The sequence below is a fragment of the Thermobia domestica genome, chromosome 1 (assembly GCF_964235325.1).
Source record: "Thermobia domestica chromosome 1, izTheDome1.hap1.1, whole genome shotgun sequence".
Lineage (NCBI taxonomy): Eukaryota > Metazoa > Arthropoda > Insecta > Zygentoma > Lepismatidae > Thermobia > Thermobia domestica.
The window spans coordinates 173,652,301-173,678,127 of NC_137454.1; the positions used below are offsets into that span (position 1 = coordinate 173,652,301).

The 25,827-nt window shown below is 35.7% G+C and overlaps 1 protein-coding gene across 1 annotated transcript in view; it reads right to left on the reverse strand.

Annotated features, from left to right (window-relative positions):
- Nucleotides 1-25,827, reverse strand: part of LOC145691128 (RNA/RNP complex-1-interacting phosphatase) — a 622,854-nt gene that overhangs the window by 382,735 nt on the left and 214,292 nt on the right. Inside the window, exon 3 of the mRNA XM_081766864.1 lies at nt 3,013-3,044. Within this exon, the coding sequence (XP_081622990.1) occupies nt 3,013-3,044 (32 nt within the window). The remainder of the gene's footprint in view (nt 1-3,012; nt 3,045-25,827) is intronic.

Genomic DNA, 25,827 nt, shown 5'->3' on the forward strand with positions numbered 1-25,827 from the left:
CGCAGGAACAACTTGCAGCAGCATTAGGCGTTGATCAAACAACAGTCTCCAAACGCTTGAAAGCCATGGGAATGATTCAAAAGATGTCACATTGTGTTCCACATGAATTGAAAGACAGACGTTTAAAGACGAAAAACAATTTGCGAATTGCTGCTTCAACGACAGAGCAGAAAGGGGTTTCTGCATCGAATTATTACGGGTGATGAGAAGTGGATCCATTACGAGAACCCTAAACGAAAAAAGGCCTGGGTGAAACCAGGTGAACCAGGTCCATCACAACCAAAACGAGATATTCACTGTGCAAAGGTTATGCTGTGCATATGGTGGGATATGAAAGGTGTGGTGTACTATGAGCTGCTGCAACCGGGTGAAACTATGAATGGAGAACGTTATCGACGACAATTAATGCGTTTGAAGCAAGCTCTGGCCAGAACACGACCAGAATGGGAGAACAGACATGATAAACTTATTGTTCAACATGATAACGCTCGCCCACATGTCGCAAAACCGGTCAAAACCTATTTAGAAAATGTCGGATGGGAAGTTTTACCCCACCCGCCGTATTCACCAGACGTTGCTCCTTCGGACTACTACTTGTTCGATTGCATGAACAACGATTTGATTGGACAGCGGCTTACTTCTTCAGAACATATCGAAACATGGGTCTCTGACTGGATCGCTTCCAAGGATGAGGACTTCTTTCGCCACGGAATCCGTACATTGCCTGACAGATGGGCGAAAGTGGTGGCTAGCGATGGACAATATTTTTCTTAAGGTATTTATGTATTTTGTGTTTGTACTACAGCTTCAATGTGTGCGTACCAACCGCACGAATTAATTCCTAGACCATATATATATATATATATATATATATATATATATATATATATATATATATATATAAAGCTACATTAATTACATTATGATACATTACCTGGTTCTGTTGCTAGGGAGTATTGTGCATTATTTATTGACTTACCATATATTTACTCTCGCCAGAAAACGAATTAAAGAATCAAAGTCTGTGGCATCAAAGCCGACAATTTGTCTTTTTGAGCACAAGAAAAAATTTATTTCTTGAAAAATTCTATTCAGGACTTTCAATAGCAATTTGGAAAGGTAAAGGAAATGAACACCGTTTAGCAGGAATTCAACTCAAGTGGATTGATCGGGATTACCCTCAAGGTCGTTAGCCACGAGTTTAAAAAGCATTTTGCGCAAGCTTGCCAACAGAGGTCAAGGTCGGGGCGTCACCTTACAAGCTGACCTCGGCCATATCCGTCAAATGTAACATACCTGCTGGACAACATAGTAACCACCAACGTCGATTATGTTGTCTTTTGTTGTACGAAGAGGACAAACCTGTCACACGCGAAAAATCTTCTCTTGTTACAACGTACATTTTCTTTCCCTTGCGTATAACAATTTGAGGAAGACTTATCTGTTTTTATATCTCCGAAGAACATGTCTTTATCCATCTATATCTGTCTCCAACTACAATGTTTTAATAGTCAACAAATATTAAGCATACTATCCGACAACAAAATTTAACTATTTAATGTACCGTTTCTTAACCTGAGGTCTATTGCCCATATATAGTCACATGTTCCTTTATGTGTATTATAATGAGAAACGGGGTTCAACTATAGAAAAAAAAGAGTAACCAAGTTTTCACTTTCCCAATCTGATTAGTTTTATTAATGAGACGCTCCATTAACAAACTAATAAGCTGGTAGTCGCCATGATTGTTGCTTGAGTTTTCAAATACTCATTTACAGAACCTATAAGCCCTTATGGGTGGCTACACAGAAACCCGATAATACGTACATTTTGCAGACAACTTTCCAGATAGAAAGATGTCTTCAAGTGAAGAAGAACTGTTTTTGATTCAACTTCTACATGAACTTAATCGTCAGTGCGCAAGATAAAATGCACTAACATCATTCTATATTTGTCCACATATCACCTTGTTTGTATCTTTCTTTATTCTCTTGTTCCAGGTTGTCCTTGCCTACACCAAAGCAAATAACTCATTTGCACCAATCATCGGTAGAGCAAAACAAAATATGCAATTTGTAAAATCTTAATACTGACCTTCACAGTGTCTGTAAGTTTACTAAGCGTTTGCAAATCTCTTGACCATTCTTGTTGCTGGCCGTTGCTGACGGTATGCACTGACTGACAAATGCATGCAAGTTTTCTGTGTGTGGATAGGCTTGTAACAATCATGAGTTTTACTCACTCTTGTGAACGATTGTTAGTGTTAGTTCACCAGCGTTGGGAACCACAGAAACAATAAATGAATATATTGGGCATTTATTATGTTGCACTTTAACCTTTCTAAAATGCCAAATTTTTGCAAGAAAACCTTAGACAATTTCTTTATGATGATTAAATGGATTGCAAACAGAATCTTCCCAGAGAATGACGAATGTAACAAGTGCACTTCGCTAGAGCAGACAGTACTCTGCCGATCGAGCTGAAACGTAATACCCACAAGGAAAAATCTCATATATAACTTCCTCCATGTTCAATCTGAAATTATTATTTAAATAATTATAATTTTTCTGACCAGAGAATGCATTTCTTTATTAAAAATAAAAGATTTCCTAACAGTTTCCATAATGTAACGTTATCTTCCTCAGACGTTAACATGTATGCTCATATTAATGCAGGCATACTCTGGACAGGCAAATAATTATACACCTTATAATTTTCTTAGAACTGGTGGACAAAAATAATAAGTCCTCATTTTCCCCCTTAGGGTTCGCATTCAGCAATGTTTCATTTTATCTACAACCTGAGATATGAGAACAATATTTATTCAAAATTTTAATGTTCTGCACCCAATAGTTTCAGAAAACTGGTTAAGAGTGAATGAGTTCGTGAATTTATTCGCCTACATTTTGTATATACTGTATATCATCGAATTTACAGTAAGAAGTAAGTAAATTCAAACTGAATTCCTAATCACCCTTCCTCTAATCATCACAAAAAAACCAACAGACTTACCAACTGTGCTTAGGAAGAGAACGACACAATGCCTGGAAAGAAAAGAGAAAAATTCATATTACTATTTGTCGCCTACAAACTTGACAAATAATTAGTTGAGCGAATCGCATTTAGCCTGTTTTCAGACTTCTGTGTGAGCGGGAAATAACTAACAGTAGGCAAAAATTAATTTTTATATTAAATCTTCAAAAAAGCGATGTCACAGATTTAAAACATTTCTTACCTTTGATGATGATTTGAAAGAAAATTCGCTGATCAGTAGGGATGCGCACGAGACAAGATTTGTGACTGTCTCGTCTCGAAAATGTGCTGTAAAAGTGATGTCTCGACTCGAAGAGCCGTGTCTCGACTCGAATTTTGTCAGGAAAATCCTGTCTCGACTCGTCTCGTGCGCATCCCTACTGATCAGCAACATGGTCATGTTAGGGACTTGAGATAGCGACATGACAGACAGAACAAGATTGTGTTCTCCTAAGGGAGGATATATTTGTCTTAACTATTTGCAAGAAGGTTCCAATTGTAATCTTCTACATCACTGTATTTTGTATGTAGGGGTAATGCAGAAAATTATTACACATAACTGCGATGTTGAAATAATTAATAAATATAATATAAAATACTAAATATAAAGGACCAAGCAGAAAACAAAAAAAAAAAAATGAAATTTAACGTTCCACGATTATGCCTTTCAGGCTAAGTGATTACGAAAAATTGTGGATTGAGTATATGGAAGGATAAGGATAAGCGCCAGCGCTTTGGAAGTCCAAGAACTTGATATGCACCACAAGTTTACACGGTCTGATATGTGACCAGGAGCTCTTTGTACCAGAAAAGCGCTCTACGTCTTGGCCATTATGCCTTCAAAGAAATGACACTATCCAGGAAAAATAGGTAACCGATATAGATCACCTACAAAGCCCATACGAATTAACTTAAATATGCAATACATCATAGACATATGCATGCAATATATCAAATGATACGATTAATTCACTGTTGTACATTGCTCTCTTCAAATTTTACAGGTTTTAAAAAATATTCGGCTCAGTGTTCAGCAGCGCACAAACCGCTGGCGCAGACTCCATACCCGTTATCGAACTCAAACGTAAAGACGAGGATGTATGTGGACGATGCTGTACGGTCTGCCAAGCCATGCAGATAAAATGTCCGTCATCTCATATGATAACGCACGGTATTCTGCCCTATTGTTGCAGCCTGTGGTTCTTTTCTGTCCATTACTTGTCCATTATAATTTAAATTCTCTATTTTGTCTTTTACTCAGATCTATTTGTTTTTTCATACGCAATTTCTTTAGGAGCCGCAATGTCTCAGTGATGGTTTGTTCACATCTGGTGCGTGGGGTACCTGGTTCGATCTCCACTCGCGTGGGTTTCGTGGTGGACAAACACTATGTACGTGGTTTTCTCGGAGTTCTCCCGTGTCCTCTCACCTCCTTTATTCTACAATTTCATTCTTTCTCATCAGCGTTTTCCTTGGCCTACACAGCATAATAATGGGACGTAAAGCTGAAAGACTTCATTTCATGCAAATTCTTTAAGAATCTTTGAGCCACACACACACACACACACATATATATATATATATATATATATATATATATATATATATATATATATATATATATATATATATATATATATATATATATATATATATCCTCGCTATTTCTCGGGGCAGAAAGGAGCTCATGTAGATCGAATTCCACGTTAAGCTGTAGGTCAACGTCCATTTATAGCCTCTCTGCTGAACGGGACGCTAAACTAAATCGAACACCCTCACTACCATTTCTCAGTTCACCTCGTCAAAATCTTTCTCTAAATGAATAAAAACTACGTACACTTCCTTTCGATTATTATCTACGTACCTTTCACAGATTACACGTATTAAACCAACAGCATCTTTAGTGTTTTTCCAATTCTAATTTCTAGCTGTTCTCTCTCAACTTCATTTTCTCGATTACATAATTTCTTGTTCATCAACACAATCTTAATTTTTACTGCATGTAACGCCTTAATAATTAAAGAAAACATTATAATTTCTCTGTATACATAATAGCTACAAAACAGTGCAGTGAACTATATAATCAGTGTTTTTGAGATTATGATTATCACTAAGGCAACGTGTATATTAACTCATTTGAAGTATCATGTCAAAAAAAAAAAAAAAAAAAAAAGTAAGAATACTCCCATAAGCTTTGCAAAATTGTACGGAGAAATTTTAATGACAGAATAAGTAAGTATATTTTAGTTCATTATGCACCACTATGTGCCTACGTACTTCAGCGTAAATTTGAAGAGCATAAATGGCACGGCACTTCTATCATGGGCGTGAGTAGACTTGCGAATTAGAGGGAACAAAAACATCTAAAGCACCGCAAATACAAGAAAATACTGGACTTATGCGTTGTTCTCTAAAACATTTATAGGACGTCAAAATACTGGGACGCATGTATCTCATCCACACTCCCACTAAAAACCTATGATTTGTATTACCATAATAGAAAGAACTATTTAAGTGCGTAAGCTACTGCTCAATTCGTAAGCTAGTAGTTTCGAAATTAAAATATCGAAGCCAGATTTTTATTTGTAAAATTAAGACTTTTCTCCACAAGGACATGATTAAGGATATATTAAAATGTTAGATTTTCAAATAGGTTACCGTAGCGAAAGATAAATTAAATTCAATTGCACTGACCGAGAAAGAAACATTGACTTCGTGCATGGCATGATGACAGAAGGTGCAATAGTGCGAGCAGCCAGTGAAGTCGTGATGTGGAATGGGTTGGGGAGGAGCCCGCTTACATCTCACTCAATCAGGCCTCCGCCTCAGCCGTCATTCTCTCCACAGTTAAGCGTCATTAATCACGATGGAGTGAATCCCTAGAGGCACCACACTCCGTCAGAACGTGCCCCCACACACGAAGACTCTAATATACTCAGAGTCTATTAACAAAACGTTCCCAGGCCCTGTCCACACGAAAAATGTATTGTTACTCTTTAAGGTAAGAGCATAATAAATCGAGCGTATGTATCTATAAGACACTGCACAGAAACAAACATATTTTAAAGCCTTTTCTTAAGTGCACAACACCGAAGATTATTTTCTTAATGCACTTATTAGTATATCATCAGTATGCTTCAAAACCACAGAAAATAACACCGCTCAACAGATGCACTAGATGTAAGTAGTGGTATCTAGATTATATATATGCTATTTATTACAGATTATTTTTTTAAATTCACAAACACATAAATAGATTTTTGAATATCTAATCTTAACAAACACGAGATGTTTAAGGAGCATTTTTAAGCTCATCATTATTTTTGTTGTACAGCTAACGAATATTAATAAAAACTAACAGTCACTGATTTTGACTAATTACATGTATTATTACCCTATTAATCCGAACGGTTTTTGTAAGAATTTTGCTGTTACAGCAGCGGTTCTCAACTTGGGGATGTGAAGATCGAGCAAGGGGGCGTAAGCTATGACAAATAAAATGAGAAATTATGAATAAATACAACTTGCAATTAGCATTTACACTTTAGCTTTGGAAAACTTCTAAATGCTACATGTCTGACATTCTTCCTATTCAAGATTTCTACTTTATTAACAAGTAAATAATTATGCAAATTATTATTATTATTATTATTATTATTATTATTATTATTATTATTATTATTATTATTATTATTATTATTATTATTATTATTATTATTTACAAAATTATCAAAAATGAGTACAAAATGCTATTTCACTGTATAAGATGGAATTCAAAAACTTATCAAGTAAGAGCAGAAGAAAAACTCAATGTAATGGTTGACATTATTTTCCCTTCACAAGTTTCTTGAGACTCGGTGGAAAGTTCGACAAATGTAAGTATGTTCCTGTTTCTACCTTGGAGTTTGAGACTGAGATTATTTAATATTTCAAAAAGTCAGCAAGATATGAAAGAGAAAATACAAATATGTCATCAGTAAAAGAAGTACAAAGTTCATCTTTTCTTACAATTAGAAGAAATATTTCCATATCTCACTTAAGCGTGTAATTTCCTTTATATATTACCTTGTGACAACAAACAAATTCGGTACGGAAATATAAAGCTTTATGTTCGGTATTGAGGTCGTCACACAAAGTCTCGAAAAGACGAGTATTCAGAGCACTTGACTTTACAAAATTAACAACTTTGATAGCCAATGATAATGCCTACTTCAGGTTCTCGGGTAAAGTTTTTGCAGCTAAGGCAGTACGCCTTAGCTGCAAATGAATTAAGCAGTATGAACCAATAATTGCAGCATTTCTGTCCTTTGCCAGCTTCATAAATCCAGACCGTGAACCTAATATTGATGGAGCTCCATCACTACATATTCCTACAACTCTGCCCCAAGACAAATAATTTACGACAAAAAATTACTGAGTGCAGAAAAACAAACATCAGAATCTTTGGTTGATATCTTCAAAGTTTTCGAAAACAATATTTCTTCCATTAACTTCTTTTCATTTATGAACCGACAGTACACTATTAAATGACACTGATCTATGTCCGTGGTATCATCATCACTTTCCAGGACAAAAGTGGAGATTTTTTAAAAACCTTTTTAACTACCTAATCTATTAAATCCAAGGATATTTCATTAATTCTACGTATCACAATATTATCTGAAAGTTATATTTTGTCAATTTTTTTCTGTATTTTTTTTTTCTCTCTCCGAGTACAATTTTGGTTGCCTTAGGTCTCCAAGGTTAGATAAGAGTCTCACCAACAGTATGAAATTTTAATTATATACTAGCTGAACCTGCGCTCTCTACACAGCGCATCATTCAGATATGAGCATGAATCTCCTTGTTATTCCTCACAATATCTGAACATGTCTCTTGAGACACACAAGTGAAAGAGGTCTTGATAAAAATCGGCAAAGGATAATACTATAAAGGGGAATTTTTTTTCTATTATTTTTCCAATATCTCGCACCGTTTGCAAGATTTGAGCCTACTTCCGGTTGAAGTTTCTAATTCATCTATGATCAGTGTTTTCTTTCTTCTTGCATGCAGTATGTAATAAGCAAATACGTCACATGCACAATTAATTATAATGTTAGTTATATATGGTGTTCATTGGGCAAAACACTCCAAAAATAAAGATTCATCTTAGTCTGGAGAAATAGTTATCCTTCCTTTCTCATTATTATTTGTCCATGAAACAAACGCTTGAGACATATACAACACCTATATATAACTATGTGTTGTTGGAATGATGCTTTATTTATTTTTTTTTTAATGTCAACACTTCCAGTGTGCCCGAAAAATGTAATAAAGAAATAATGGTTACGTTTTTTTAAATATTCAATTGGACACAAAATTTGCAATCGATCAGTGAAAACGTCATCTTTCTAGGTCCTATAGTTTCCGAGATCTCATTGTCGAAAGGATTGGCCACAAACATATAAACGTCCAGAAACATATAGTTTGAAAGAACTCCAAAGATGGCAGCACAATTCATTTACATTGATTTTGGGGAGGGCTTATTAAAATACAAATGCTTTGAACAATAATTTTAAAACACAAACTTTATTTTTTAAAAAGAGGTATTTAAATAGTTTATTTAAAGTACACATAGTTTAGAAATTTGTGTTTATTAAAGTGAAATCAGAAATAACCGTAAATCAAAGGTTTGAAATCCAATTTAAGAAGTTGTAGTTCAGGCGCTTTTATTGCTGTTGTGGCATTTTGGCTATTAGAACAGGAAGTTCATATGACGCTTCCACCACCTTCTCATTTTGCTGTTAAAGGTTCCAGAGAAATCCAACTTCATACGTTTCAGCGAGTTTCTATTCACAATAAAAAGATCTTTAGATTTGTCTTTGAGGGTAGGCTGTACGACGGGGTATCAAAAAGTTTATGCAATCATCTAGAAGAAATCCACTCTCGAGAACTCTGATACTATGATGTTATAAATCCTTTTCTACAGTCACTATGCCTAGCGACACATTTTTGCTAGCGCGGCTCTTCACTTTCCGTAAGCACGCTTTGTGAAAGACTAGGTTTGGTTTTGAAATCACATTTCAAACTCAGAAATGACGTCACCTTTACTGTCAAAATGGCATCCTCTGAGCGGACGCTTCATTTCTGGGAAGAGAAAGAAGTCACTTAGTGCTAAATTCTCTACATCCATCTCACAGCGATGCAACATTTTTCTTGCAGCGTCCATCTGTGTATGGATTTGGTGCAGGGTGCGAATTGGCGGGGGGATGCCAGGGATTTCCCCCCTGACAAAAATCTTTCCCACCCTGGAGAAGAAAAATTTTATCCCTAGCAGGGATAACTTTTCCCCCTCTGGAGTATTTTTAAATGGACATAAAGATAAGATAGAAAAAGGGAACAATTCTTACTTTGCGTAGCTAACCTAAATATTACTTGAGTGAAAATTTATGAAAGATCTCACATCTCAACTGTTTTGTACTTGGTAGAGTATATATATATATATATATATATATATATATATATATATATATATATATATATATATATATATATGGGGGGGGAGGACTGGGTGCGCATGTGGGTGAAATTCATCCCCTCCTGGGAAAATTTTTCAATTCGCACACTGATTTGGTGAAGCAGTAAATGCTAATGAATGGGATATAACTGTAAAATTTATCGATCAACATGATCTAGCACTATCATATTACTGTCATCACAGTGGTTTCTGTGAGATGCCCTTACAAAATGTATGTGAAGTATGTGTGCTCTCAACAATAGGAAAAACATAACATACCAGCATACTCAAGAATGAAGTAATCGTGGAAGGAACTTAAAAAAAATCGAGTGTTGTTGAAAACGTCTAAATGGAATGTTGTAAATGGAAAAGCTGATCTAAATGGAATTCAAAATATACAAGGAGCACCAAAGAGTTGGTACAATTACCTATGAATATGAGATGACTGACAGGCTCCATCTTCAGGGGAAATCAGTAAAACAGATCCACGAAGAGATGAAAGAAGTCTGTAGGAATGAAAGTTCATCCTACGAGGTGGTATCCAAGTGGAAACGGCAATTCCAAACTGGAAACGTAACCACTGCGGACCTCTCTAGATCTAGAAGACCATCTTTGACTGATGTTGCCGTCTTGATGAAAAAAGTTATAATCATAATGTAAGAAAGGACGATAAACATTGAAAGTGATATGTGTGCAATAGACATGAGCTATGGGCCTGCCTGGAATATCATTCACAAAAAGCTGCATCTTCAGAAAATGTCAGAAAGGCGGGTGCCGTGACTGCTCACACCTTCCAGAAAAGAAATCGCCAGAACACTGCAAGAGAAATATTGAATCGCTGTGAGGTGGATGAAGAAGGCTTTTACTTCAGACTAGTGACAATGGATGAAAGTTGGGTTTATCTTTACGACTCAGAAACAAAAGAAATGAAGAAACAATGGAAACATCCCTCCTTTCTCGTTCCTAAAAAGGCATAAATGCAGATGTTGCCACCAAGGTGATGCTATTCGTTTTCTGGGATTGTGAAGGGGTCATCATGACAGATTACCTACCACCGGGGCAAACTATTATTACTACTTATTATTCCGATCTTCTAAGTTACGAGAGGAACCTAACAAGAACCGTCATGGATTGGTCACAAAGGGGTGCTGCTGTTGGCAGATAATGTACCAGCTCATTCTACCCATGCATCCGTTATGAAGACAGTAGAATTAGGATATGAAATATTAACCCACCCCATACTCACCGAACCTAGTATCAAATGACTTCTTTCTCTTCCCAGAAACGAAGTGAATACTCAGAAGACGTTATTCTGATAGTACGGACGACGTCATTTCTGAGGCTGAAATGTGGTTTCAAAGCCACACTGCAACATAACGGACTTACGGAAAGTGAAGAACGGCTGGTAAAAATGTGTAGAGAAAGATTAATACCATCATGGTGTCAGAGTTCTTGAGTTAATTTCTTCTTGGTGATTGCACGAACTTTTTAATACTCCCTTGTACTTAGCAGCAAGACACATAGCTTATCGTCAAAATGACAATCTAAAAACAAACTAGTTGAGGGAAACAGCATTTTAAAGACAGTTTTCGCCTTATTTTTCTTTAGCACCTTTTTCCTCCGCTTTTGCAATCAAAACTGCCTATAAAAATTCTAGCTCTGACTATTATCAACGATGCTTTATACTACCGCTAATACATGGTGATCAAAAGGAATTTGTTCCAGAGATCTACTTTTAAATACGTTAGTAAAAACTCTTGAAATTCGAAGAAATTGAACGATTAACTGGTCGTTTTGTTGTTTAGTGTTCCTTTTTAATGCCAAAATTATGTGAAACTTGGACTTACAACGTTAGATCCAAACAATATGAGATCCGAATGAGAATCGAAGCCAGGTTTTCCTGCATTAAAGGTGGTAATATTACCCACCGAGGAAATCAGAAATCTAAACAGTTATCGAACACATTCATTGATGAGAAAAATGCAAGTTCGATTTCTGATGAGAGTATTTATTCGGATCCCACATACAAGCCGAGTTTTCATACGTATGTGAAGACTTCGTTTTAACAATGGAAGTTTAAACCTAATTAATCGAGGAAATTGAATAGGGCTTCATCTTCGAGAAAGCTCATATCAACCACTTTTCAACTATTCAATATTCGCTCAAATATGTATTTCTTATATGAATACTGGCTATAAATGATTTTTTTTTTTTTAGTTTAGTTTAACGTCCCACAATTGTGATCTTAGGCTAAATAATCGCCATTTCTACCTCTGAGTTCACGGGAGAGATAAGGTAACGGTTTCCCATTATCTTTTACTAGTTAGGCATACTTTTTTCTGATAGTCCACTGGTTCTTGCGGAGTTGAAAAATTGGGGAAAACCAATCTATATAGCATTTGGGAAATTAGATAAAGATATTTGATAATGCAGAATGGAACAAAACGTTTACGATTCTGAAGAAATTAAGAGTAAAATATAAAGAGCGAAAAATGTACACAAAGAACAAAAGCCAACAAATGAAGTAGAAGTAAAGAGAAGCAACAATTCACTTACTTTGTTTAGTCTCTACATTGAAGCAATAAAAGAAAATGCACAGCCGAAGAATAACAGTTCATGAACAGGATTTGCACTGTTGGAAAAAATGAAAATTTTCAGTTGAACGTCTCACGTTTATGCCCCTGAGGCTAAGGGAGAAGGATGAGTAAGGCAAGTGAATGATTATAGAACTGGTAAGAATGTGGAAGGAAATTGAAATACCCGGAGAAAACCATGGACACGATATTCCACTACCAACTTATTTGGCCGGGGATCGAACCAGGGATCCCACGCACAAGTGGTAAGCGCTCTCCATTGAGCCACTGTGCCACCTATTACGTTGTTGGCAAACAGTGAGAGAAATTAGAGGGAGGATTAAACGAAATGCAACAAATTCAACATCAACAGGAGCAAAACAAAAGTACTGAGATGTGCAAGGAAAGAAACGACAAGAAAATGAACAAAACAGAAAATCATCTGGTGGAAGACGTTCAGAAATTCTGTTACTTAGGGAATAAAACAAGAGGTAGTAGGTGCAAACAAGATATAAAATCCAGAATAACTCACGCGAAGAAGGCATTCGAAGAAAAACAACCGTTTCTAATAGGAAACATGGACATAAAATTCAATAAAAGGATGGGAAAGGATGGAATATAGTATATGAGTGTGGGGTATGGACATTCGGAGGAGAAAAAAAAAGGGGGTAGAACGAAATCACTTGAAATGTGGTGCTACGAGAAGAAGAGAGAGAATGATTGGACACGCTTCGAGAGATGTAGAAATTACCCTGTTACCTATGGAGGGAATGGCAGAAGGAAAAATAGCTAGAGGAAGTCCGCGATTGAAGTATACTGACCAAATAATACAAGCAGATGTTAGGAAGAAGAACTATATAAAAATGAAAAGTCAGGCTCAGGACACGGAGGACTGAAACTCTACATCAAACCAACCAAAGGAGAGCGGATGTTACCAAAGAGGACGAATGATTAATAGAAGTGCATGATTCATTAAGCTCAAAAACCTACGAATACGATGTTGTCCACCACAAACTCACACGGCCTGGGACCCTTTGCGCCGAAGGTAAGCGCTCTACCACTAGCTACAGTTATCTCACAACATAATACTGGAGAATGTGTGAATTATTGTATGGTCTCCAAGTAGGTGGCACTCAATTACTAATTTGGTTCACCTCCGGTGCTTGGGGTCCCTGGTTCGATTCCAGCTCGCGCCGTGTGGACTTTGTGGTGGACAAACACCGTGCTCGTGGGTTTTCTCGGGGTTCTCCAGTTTCCTACCACTGTCTTCATTTCACCATTTCACTCATCTCTCATTATCACCGTCTCCTTTAGCCTAACCGGCATAATCGTGGGACGTAAAACTTAAAGATTTCATTTTTCATTTCAATTACTAATTTGAACATAAACCTAGTATGTATAGAGATAATGTGAAACAGTGGCATTCAGTGAATAAGGTAGAAAGGATATGATTGACCAATACATTTATTTATTTATTTAAGAATACAACAGGCCTTTAGGGCCGAATTACAGTATTCTTTAATGTTCTAAAGTGGTTCAACAGTTCAGCTCGCAAATTGTTTGCAGGTATACTACAGATATATATATATATATATATATATATATATATATATATATATATATATATATATATATATATATATATATATTTTACCTTGCTGTACCTGTTATAAGCAGCACATATTCGCCGCGTAGGAGACTTCATTAGTACATTTGTCCTAGAAAAAGAAATATGTGTTTGCTAGCCTCGTTCTTAAGGTAGGACACTGGAGTTTAACCTTACCCGTTAGTTCCGAACAATCTATCTCATTGTTAATGATTTTGGATTAAAATAATACATCAAGAATGTTTCTCCTTTGCTCGAGAGTTTCAAAATGAAAACTTGCTACTAGGGTAGAGGTGAATTAAATTTAGGGTAGTGACCTGTCTGTGAGATATCTTAAGAATTTAGTCTGTATAATCTCTACCTGTTTCGTGTAGATAACATGATTCGGGTTCCATATTTGGTTGGCATATTCAAATTTTGACCTGACGAAAGATGTGTACAGTGTCTTGAACATATGCATCGTATTGAAGTCTCTACCTATTCCTACTACCAAGTCTAAGTTTCTGTATGCTTTATTAGTTATATTTCTTACATGAGTTTTAAATGACAAGCAGCTATCATACCAGATCTTTTGCTGATTATGTTTTCTTAAGTGGAGCACCTTCTATCGCGTATGGAAATGTATAAGGATTTCCTCGTTTTGCTAAGACTACTTTCTTGGCACCATTTACTTGTATTATTTAGATCATCCTGCAGCCTTTCGCTGTCTTGTTCAGATGTTATTGGCAAATAGATCTTTAGATAGTGAGCAAACAATAATTTATTGCATTTCTTAACACACTGTGGCAAATCATTAATAAATAATAGGGACAATAGAAGACCTAGAGTCGATCCTTACGGAACTCCAGAGTTTACCAGCTTCGCCTCTGAGAGAAAATCTTCGTAAAGCACTGTTAGTTTGCGATTACTCAAATATGAGCTGTAATGATGACTTGTGAAAGTTCAAGGAATGAAGTTTGCCTAATAGTATGCCATGATCCACAGTACAAATGCTGTACTTACATCTGTAAATATCACATCTATTTGACCGCCTTTATCAAGCGTAAAGGCTAATATCAGTTAATATGATCAAGTTCGTAGTAGTTGACCTATTCTTTAGAAACTCGTGTTGATGTATTGAAATGGCAGGGAGAACATGATCTAATATTCTTTTATAAAAAGTATTTTCATATACTTCAGCAAATGAGGATAAGATATATATATATATATATATATATATATATATATATATATATATATATATATATATATATATATATATATATATATATATATAGGGCTATAATTATTCATATCACTTTTGGATCCTGATTTTGGAATTGGCCATATAGTTGCTACTTTCCACCTCTCTGGAAATGTAGAGGTTACGACTGACAAATTGATGATAAAATTGAGTGGTGTTTTGTCAAATATTTGGAGTGGTCTTCATTGGAGAAGTCAAATATTTTAAGCCCTTACTACTTCACCTCTTACTCATTCCAATGATTTTATATATAAAATTTACTGTAATAGCAACATTTTACGAACTAATTCCATTCCATTAAAGCTTACATCAAAGTTAGCATCAAGATGAAATACACAATATACGCTCTATATAATACTCGTACATACTATACAGAAGAAAATACACTAATAATATAAGCATACTTTCAATTAAAAGAAACATTTTCAACGAAAGAAAAACATCCCCGACAAACTGCTTGAAATACTCCTTTGGGCTTTGCAATATTATCGGTCCTTTTAGCTTGGCTTGTTTACCTACAGCCTACTCAATCCTTTCCATGTTTTCATTTGCATGCTGGAATTCTGTAGTGTTACTAATTTAAAACCATATAGTCAGTTCGCGCGTGGGGAAAAATACCGCGTGACTACTTCATTTCGTGGGTGGTCTTTTTGATACCTTCTGTCAAGTTTCCTCCGTTATTTCTTACAATTTCTTAGCCATTTCTCATCCTGTCACTATGGTATACTTAAACCACGTCTAATGTATACATGGCCACGAGTGTAAATATCTGTGCAGGTGAAGTAAACAGCCGTAAGACTATAATAACAGCAATGAAATCGGGGAGCGTCACGTTTGTACATAGGCTTAATGGCTCTCGAAAAAGGATCGAAATGGAACGCCAAATATCCCTCCTGTTATTTCCCAATGAATCAATTATGGTTAGAAGGAGCGACAAAAAGGATGATTGTGTTTCTTTTTTGAAGAATGAAAATACAAAGCTTCTTCATTAAGAGTGCTGAGAGTGATTCTATTTTGAACTAAGGCTTGGCGTTTAGTCCTACACGTGGCCAACTGGCTGCTGCTCTTCAATCTCAGACAACGTTACATCATTTTACAATGACATAATGACGGACAACCTTGAAAGTGGTCATCATCATCATTATAGCGGCGCAGGTCAAGACTCCAGTAACTACCACTACAGACAAAAAACTGCGAACTTTTGAAGATCTTTAAAATTACACAAGGCATGTTGCATATTGGTATAATTGGTGGTCGAGTTGAAAATAATACAAAAATATTCGAGAACCTTCATTTTTGTCTAATTTCCGTCAATCAAGTTCTTTTTTTATCATTACGTTTTCTACTTCATACTGAAAGTTTTCTATGTATACATTATTTACTCTACTACTGTTTAAGCCAGTTCCGCTGATCTCTTCATTTTGAAAAAAGAACTGTTCTCATATCGTCTATTATATTATTATTATTGACGGTAACATTTAGAAAAACTAGACTTAGAAGTAATATTTGACGAAAATCATCCATGTGATGAATATGTGAAGGTAATAACCAGAGATGTCACGAAACCTTTAAGCTATTATTGATTGTATAAACTTTCAGTAACGAAAAAGAAAATATGCATGTTCGGTATGAAACTATGCACCTGATATTCATCATCAAAAAGTGAATGCAAAAAAGGTTTATCAAATATTTACGTTTTAAAACCAAATAAGATTTAACGATTTTATAATTATGAACACTGATTAAACAATATTTTTAAAACTTGACATACTGAGAAATAGATACATGTTACATTATCGCGGTTATTATTACAAACTTTGAAAATAATAAGGCCTGCTCTTACATATTTGAAAACTTTGAAGGAGTTTACAGTCCCTTTTTTCACTCAGGCCACGAGATGTGGACCTACTGGTGTGGGGTTAAGGTTAAAATAAGATATATAGCCTAAAATTAAAATTATTGATTCCCAAATTTCTATTTCTATTTAACTAAAATACATGAGACACATATCAGTCAATAGATTAAATCGAGTTGAAAATAACATGCTTAATAGGATCTGTATAATTGCAAGAAAATCGAACAAACTTCCGTAACGCTAATATATATATATATATATATATATATATATATATATATCGTTAGATCAAAATAATTCACTATTATTTTGCTCGAAGAAAGTGTTATTTATGCACTCTATGTGTATCACAATACACTGTTAACTAGCAGATCTATCTGTTGTTGTTTTTTTTTCAACAGCGACACAAATAATACTTTAATTTAAATATATTACTGTAATTTAAATGACATATAAAAAGAGAAAACTGTCATACAGCATAATTAGCAGGTTAAGGTAGATGCTTATACCAATTCCCATTTACTTCCTCAAAAAGTAATTTTTGCGTTGGATTCACAACATATGTGCTCCCAAGAGACAGAAAGAAATAAACTCCGATTGACACAGTAGAAAAGATCACGCGAAGTATATCCATGTATGGGATATGGCTAGCTACCGTTAAAGTCGCCGTTGCCTGTGAAGATGTTAACAGATTCATTCAATTAATGAACTCGGTCGAGTTAACTGATCTACCTGTCCATTGAAAAATAAGTATTCGTTACAGCATGAGATACAGTGTGGCCAGAAAGTCTCTTTACACCCGAACCCAATGCGTATAACGGGTATAACAATATAAACTGTTAAGATATTTAAGACTTGAACCTCCCACCGTGATAACTGATATGGCAACAATGCTCCTTACATGAATTGCCATGCGACTGCCGCGTAACTTTAAAATGAAATGAAATCTTTGAGTTTTATGTCCCACGGTTATGCCGGTTAGGCTAAAGGAGACGGTGATTATGAGAAATGAATGAAATGGTGAAATGAAGAAAGTGGGAGGAAACGGGAAAACCCCAAGAAAACCCCCACGCACGGTGTTTGTCCACCACAAAGTTCACTTGGCGGGAGCTGGGTTTGAACCCGGGACCCCACGCACCAGAGGTGAACGCTCTACCACTGAGCCCCCGCGTTACTTTAAGTTACGTCCCATGCTTATGCTGGCTAGGCTAAAGCAGATGGTGCTGATGAGAAATGAATGAAATGGTGAAATAAAGGAAGTGGGAGGAAACGCGAGAACCCCGAGAAAACCCACGCACACAATGTTTGACCACCGCAAAGCTCATTTGGCGCGAGCTGGGATCGAACCAAGGACCCTATGCAACAGTGGTGAATGCCCTATTACTGAGCCACCGCGGCCCCAGCCGCGTTACTTGTTTTGCCAAAAGATAAGATCAAAAATATGCTACAAAGTGTTGATGGGTCATTAGGCAGAACAGAAAGACACCTGTAGTTCTCACTGCGTGATTCTAATAACATGTAAGAATATGCAACTTCGAAGACTTGACGGTGTTGAGTACCTACGCCACTTTTACTTTTCAGCCTATTGATTTACAAGAAGTATTTTTCTGTTTTCTTTGAATGATGTTATATTCTTTCTTTCTGATTCAAATTTATTAAATGTCCTTTGCTTTTTCAAAATGAATTTGCATTAGGATGCAAATTAATTATTACCCAAACTAAATCTGATTACTAAATATTAAAATTATGTATCACAAAGTGTTATTTTCACGAAGGGGACACTTAAATATATCTGAAAAAGAAATCAGTAAAATCAAATCACTGCTTATATAAAATCAATGGAATAAAATAAAGATGGCGCAGGGACTCAACAACGTTAAGTTACATAGTTTTAATAAAATTACAGGAACTAAAGAGCCAAGGTTAGTGCCGTGTCTAGCAATGTCAAAGGAAACAAATAGCTATTAAGAGGGGAAAAAAATGCTATTTATAATGGGAAAGACATGTCATACAATTAGCAGGCTGGGAAACGAAACTGCCGCCGACTTAATAGTTCAATGCTTTCCCAATTAGCCATTGTTAGAAGGATGTTTTACACAGGTTGGTGTAAAGAATTTGACTGTCAACACAGATTCGCAAATTCATTAATATCTGCACTCGTGTGCTAAAGATCGTCACGGAGGTCAGTGGGAGAAGCTGACCCAGTTCGGACGTGTCTCGCGGAAGAACGGCGCCAGTTGGTTGTACGTCCACTGAATGTTGCCTTGAACACGCGGAACACGGGAGTCCCTCACGACGGATACAAGGAGTCCCCAATGTGGTTGACCATATTTGGAAAGGAGATGTTCATGTTTCGCACGGATGCACTTGCCGCATGCAAAGCAGTGTTGCCAACACATAACAAATATTTCCCAAAGCTCTTTCCTATATCGAATTCCTTTAATGTCAAATATTAATAAATACATTCAGTTCTGAATTCTTGTAGAATTGAACATTTAGAAATGTTTCTATATAAGTTATAAAGAAAGTGCTAAAAACCTATCTTGAACTGAAGTATATTATTTATTTACTTTTATATTGTAGGTACCTTACCGCTTAATACAAATGAAACTTCTCACGAGACTATAACATTTTTAGGTTACAAATGGTTACTGTTTACTGTAAGTTTCGTTATACGTGTGTTTCACTCTACTACATCCCAATTTCAAAGCATTTTCTTCATACTAGGTCTCAACTAAAAAATAAATAAGTAAATAAATAAAATAAATAAATAAAATAAAAGTTTGAATATCCAGTATGTCCAAATAGTAATATACTTCTATATACGAACCATCCATATACATTAAGAAAACAGTGAATATATCACGACATCTTAACCATTTCATTCTAGACATTATACTGTCCTACAAAAATGTTTAGTGGTTCAAAACAGGGGCGTCATTTAGGGAGGCAGGGAGGGGCATTTGCCCTCACCTGAGTTTAAGTTGTACATAGATTTTATCAATAGAATAGTTGTAGATCAGTGAAAAACGCGAAATTTTTACTTATATCAAGGGGTCTTACCTTCCTTCCCCTCCCGAAGCAAAATCTGAAATGATGCTCCTGGTTCAAAATGTTCTTAAATTCATTAACAGTGCGCACCAATCTTGGATTCTTACGACACTGAGGGACCCACAAAGTGATTTCTCTGCAGGTGGTATAAATTAGTATTGTCCATGAGATGAGAACAATTTTAAACTATACGCGAGAAATTTCTGAAGGCTCCTGGGCAACACGAGTTTACCAAAATCTTAGATTTCAAAAACTTTTTTTTTTTTTAAGTGATACATGACTCATAGTATAAAAATCATACCTTGATAAAGTGATCGTATGAGCATGAACATTTATCAATGTTTCGATATACACAAGACACTACACAAAAGTACGAGGGCAAGTCAAAAATTATCTACACTTTTCATTCTACAGTTTATTTACATGAAGCTAGGGTTATACTATGCACATCATTTTTCTACGTAATCTCCCTCCTTACTAATGCACTTGGCCCAACGGTCAACGAGCTTACGTATTCCTTCCAAATAAAAGGTTTTCAGTTGGTCGTGAAGCTACTTTTGCACCGCATTTTGCACGTCTAAATCTGAGGCAAATCGGCGACCGAGCTCGTCGTGGATGATTTCATGGGCAAAGCCATGACTGATGTTCAAAGCAGCTGCTACCTCATCGATAGTGATTCGCTTATTCGCCAGAATCATCTCTCAAGCTTGCTGAATGTTGTCATCTGTAGTGGAGGTTGATGGCCGTCCTGCTTCCTCTTCATGCGTTACACTTGTTCGACCACTTTTTTAAACTTCTCGAGCCACAAAAACACAGTTTTACGTGATAGTGCACTTCTCCCATATTGTGATGTGACAATAAAATATGCGAGGACAGAAGACAAAGTGCACAATGTACGATAAGTTATGACAAAAGTGTAGACAATTTTTGACTTGCTCTCGTATAATCCAATATTAAATACAGTTTAAATGTTGTTACATCACATCTTTCATGGACCTCTCGGAGTACGAAGGATTCTAACAATTTCTAGCCGAAATTACGAAAAAAAATCAGGGCATACATTTACAAAGCGAGGCGAGATTAGAAAAGATTTTTCAAGAACCGAAACGAGACGAAACAAAAAGAAGAATGTTTTGTCTTGTCTCGTCCCGGGGGCAAAATTAATATCAATATTCACCTAGAAACAACTGAAGATGCGTAAACGAGCTTCTACCATTCGACTCTTCAAATATGTTTTGTCTAGTGATAACTTCCGTTAAATTTAACCGATTTCAGTCAAGTTTCATGTGTGCTACCTTGGGGCTTAGCACATAAGCCTATTGCTTTCAGTTGAAAAATGAAGGAGTGAAAGTGATTCCAACTAGCAAGTTGAAGGCTTAAGAATTAAGGCAATTGCTTAAGGTAGAAATTAGTCCGGTAAGGGATAAAATTATCCCATCTAGAGATCAAAGTTTAATAATAACTTCCTTGAAAGTTACCCAATTCTCATTAACAAGATGAATGCCTTCGCTGAAGCTTTCCAATGATGCGAATTGCTTGCTGTTTAAAATGTCACTGGAAAGAATGGATTCTCCTTCTAGAAAAATGTTTATATTAACTTTCCTAAAACTGTATAGAGGGCCGGATACAGAATTTTCTAACTGGGGGTTCACCAATAACTACGAGTACATTTTAATTAAGTTGGAATTTTCAGTGGTAGAAATGGAAATGCTGTATGTCTGGTTTAGGGAATAAAACCCACGACTCTCCTAATTCAAAGTCAACGCTTTACTAAGCTACGGCCGCTTTGTATCAGTATAATTTTCAATATATAATTATTTTATTGCTTTAATCATGAACACTTGTAATACGATGGATATATGAATCGTACAGAATCCTTATGAAAGTGCTGCTACTTTCACAGCTAGCTTCTCATTTTAAATAGTGTGTATTTACAACGGAGAGGAGTGCACCACCTAAATCCGGCCCTATATAATATTTTATTTGCAGGAAAACAGCAAAAATCCAGAATATCAGAGTAACTTCACCTGATTTAATCATTTATCGGTTACAAGGAAGTTCTGCACATCGAAATTATGCACAGCAAAGCAAAAGAGCGTTTTCCAGGTGTTTGTCACTTTCAGTTATTTTCTTTTGCTTTTTAATTCTCTCACATTATGACACAGATATGGGAATCAATCCAAATTAATTATTTAGAGAAGGTGATATATTCATGCCGTGATATTAATAAACATCCTCATATTTCACAATGCAGGGTTACTGGCTTAACACATCAGAACACCTGCGTCAACAATACACTTTGAATTATAATTTTCATAACTTTCAATACTTTTTTTTTTTTTTGTCGTAACATTCAGAACTAAAGTAAATTAGTAATTAATTATTTCAAATTGGAAGAAATCAATGTTAATTATATCCTCTGAAATATTGGAAATAATAATAATAATAAAGTTCATATTTCATGTGTTATTGAGTGTGAAACTTTAAACAAATGACAAAGCGGAGGAGGAGGTTGAAACACTAGAAGTTTTAAGAAAATGAGAAAGTGCATTCAGTTATATGTAATGTATAAGATTATGAGAAAAGCAGAAGTTATCTTTTATGTAAAATAGCAAAAGTCTTACCGGAAATTTAAAAAAAAAGAAAGAAAGAAAGAAACCCCGAAGTTCCTTTACAAACTTCGCTAATTCCAGTAAGTCGCTGGTTCTCACACCGAATCGTTTGTTGCATAGTAATTATCACAAGTTAAAACCACTGGCAAGATTCCATTTATCTAATTTTTCTTGCTTCCCTTTGTAACGAGTTTCCATATACATGTAAGTTTATATGATCGTATATATTATCTTTAACTTGCCGACTGCTAATTTTCATGTTAGATTTTTTTATATAACTTCCACATGACGTTTCTTCATTATAACTCTGCCCTCCTCCTACTTCTACATTTTTTTTTTCATATTATCTTATTCTTCCCGAACTTGTTGTTCTTTTATTTCTTCGACAAATTTCGGTAAGATGAGAAAGGTTTTATTTCTCGCAATCTACACCGGTCAAAACTGAACGAGTGTTGAAGTGTGGGTGGTTCTAGAACCTCCGGCGTTCACGCCCTTTTTCAAACCCTTTTGACTTGTTCTTGGAAAAGCACTTAAAACAAGGGGAAAAATGATAATAAGATTCATGTTGTTAACATTTAGGAACATACATATATATACAGGGTGAACATGAAAGATGTGCACAAACACGAAACAAGACAAAAAGACCCCTTGCATGTTGTCGAATTCCGCGTCATGTACAAGTGACAGGGGTGCCAACTTGGAATCAACAATCGAATCCTGACAATCGGAACGGAACAGAAAGATATGAGAAAGTGCATTCTGTGGGAAAGTACAAACTGCGGGAAGATGAACGATTTCCGATTTCAACGGAGAAATACGGAAGGAGATAAGACGGCACGTTGAAACCGTGTTATATGAATGTGGCAAGAGATATCGTGGATTTTCATATTGCTATCGCTAATCATTCCTGGTCTACGACAGGAAAATGTACGGGTAGATACGTTCTAAAATACTAGGCATACTTACTTACAGTGAAGTTTAGAAGTCTTCAAAAAAAGAAAAAAAGAAAAGAAAGAAAGAAAGAACATTAAACTAAAAATCTACTAGTGAGGACTACTATTCTTATTTCGAATACAAACTGCTACTCACTCGTTGACTATTTTTAAAAAATAAAATTTCCATTTAAAAAAGAATATATTTCCTTTATGGTACAATAGAATTACAATTACACATGCATAAGCTCATAACAAACTTTCTTACCTTACTTAGGTAGCAATGATACATTAATAAATAATCATTACAAAAACATCAGAATTAAAAGTAGGTACTCAACCAATTTTGTGACGCTTACAACAAGCCAATAAAGGAAATATGATTCCACATTATTTTGAATTACTTTATTTCCCAAATTTTGTGAATCTGTCCGATAAAGATTAGAATATACAACATAAAATTTGTCATAAAGTTTGAATATTCTTATCATAGATGAACATCATATGTCATACATATTGTGATCTCGACATGAAGAACATAGCGAGAACTCTCCAACAGTATCTTGGAATACGAAAGTAGTCTATAGAAAGTGAAGGACTGACAACTGATGATGACAATGGACAAGAAATAAAGTTGTATTACGCAGATAAGCACATTCTGTATACGATTCGCATACTTGACAACTTTCAATACACTCCCTTCTATCTAAAGTAAACTAATGTGAATCTATTTCAATAAAAATCTAATTAAAATAAACATTACGAGCATACGAAGAGGTACAAAAAAGTTCGTGCAATCACCTAGAAGAAATCCACTAGGAAGAACTCTGACATCATGATGGTATTAGGTCTTTCTCTACGTAGTTACTGTGCCTAGAGACAAATTTCTGCCAGCGGTTCTTCACTTTCTGTAAGCCCATTTTGTAAAAGTCTGCAATTTGGCTTTGAAACCACAGGTCAACCTTACAAATGACATCATCCCTTTTTGTCGAAATATCGCCCTCTGAGTGGACACTTCATTTCTGGGAATAGAAAAAAGTCACTTGCTGCTAGGTTCGGTAATGTGGAGGGACAATATTTCATATTTTAATTACACTCCCTTCATCATGGATGCATGGGCGGAGTGAGCTGGTGCACTGTTTCATGACCAATCCACGAGTTTTCTTCTTCAGTTCCTCTCGTAACTTAGTCAGGACATGGGAATAATAGGTATCAGTAACAGTTCGGCCCTGTGGTAGGTAATCTGTCATAATGACCTCTTCACAATCCCAAAAAACAAAAATCACCACCTTGGCGGCAAACTTCTGCACTCATGCCTTTTTAGGGCCGGGGAAGGAGGACTGATTCCATTGTTGGCTCATTTCCTTTGTTTCTGAGTCATAAAGATAAACCCAAATTTCATCCATTGTTGCTAGTATGCCGAAAAAAGTCCTCTTCATCCACCTTACAGCGATGCAACATTTCTCTTGCAGCGTCCTTACTATTTCCCTTCTGGAAAAGTATGAACAGTAGTGAAATCCACCATGCTGACACCTTCTGACGGCGCAGCTAGCTGTGAATGATATTACAGGCAGACTCATAACTCATACCTTTTCCACACATAACACTTTCAATGGTTATCTTCCTGTCTTCCATTATAACCTCAACCTTCTCCGTCAAGGTGGCATCATCAGTGGAAGATTGTCTTCCAGATCTAGAGGTATCCGCGGTGATCATGTGTCCAGTTTGAAATTACTGTTTACGCTTCGATACCAGCTCATAGGATGGAGTTTCATTCCCACAGACTTCTCTCATCTCTTCGTAAATCTGCTTGGCTGATTTCCTCTGAAGATGGAGGAACTTAAAGACGCTCCATGATTCAAGCTTATCAATTATCGCACCTTCAGTGATTCACCTGAAGAGATGGTAGAGAAAGAAAGAAAGAGATGTTATAATGAGTCCAGAATTTGCATAGTTAACATACAAGGACCTAACTATAAAATGCATGTCCCAGGGGGTTCGTAATTCGTCACCTTTTAGGTGATTGCACGAACTTTACGATACCTTCTCGTACATTAGGGAAAAACAACTGCCACTTCATTAAAAAAAAAAAAAGTGTAGCGATAGCAGTAAATATAATCTTCTAATATAAGGATAAATATACGCTAGAACAACTACCTGGCTGACTGTTGCAATATAATCGTTTATCAAGTAGTAGTGTCACACTATACACCACGTTAATAAGTTCTTTTTTTTTAATAAACCAAACTTCTTAAAAAACTAAATTTTACCATGCCTATTCTTAAACATAGCCTTTTACCGCAAAATAAATTAAGTAGTTTATATTTTAAGAATAATTAATATTTGAACATCAAAAATGTTTAAATTTTTAGATTTTTCGAGTAGAAAGTCATTTTAGCGTTGTATTCGACAGCAAGATCAGTATT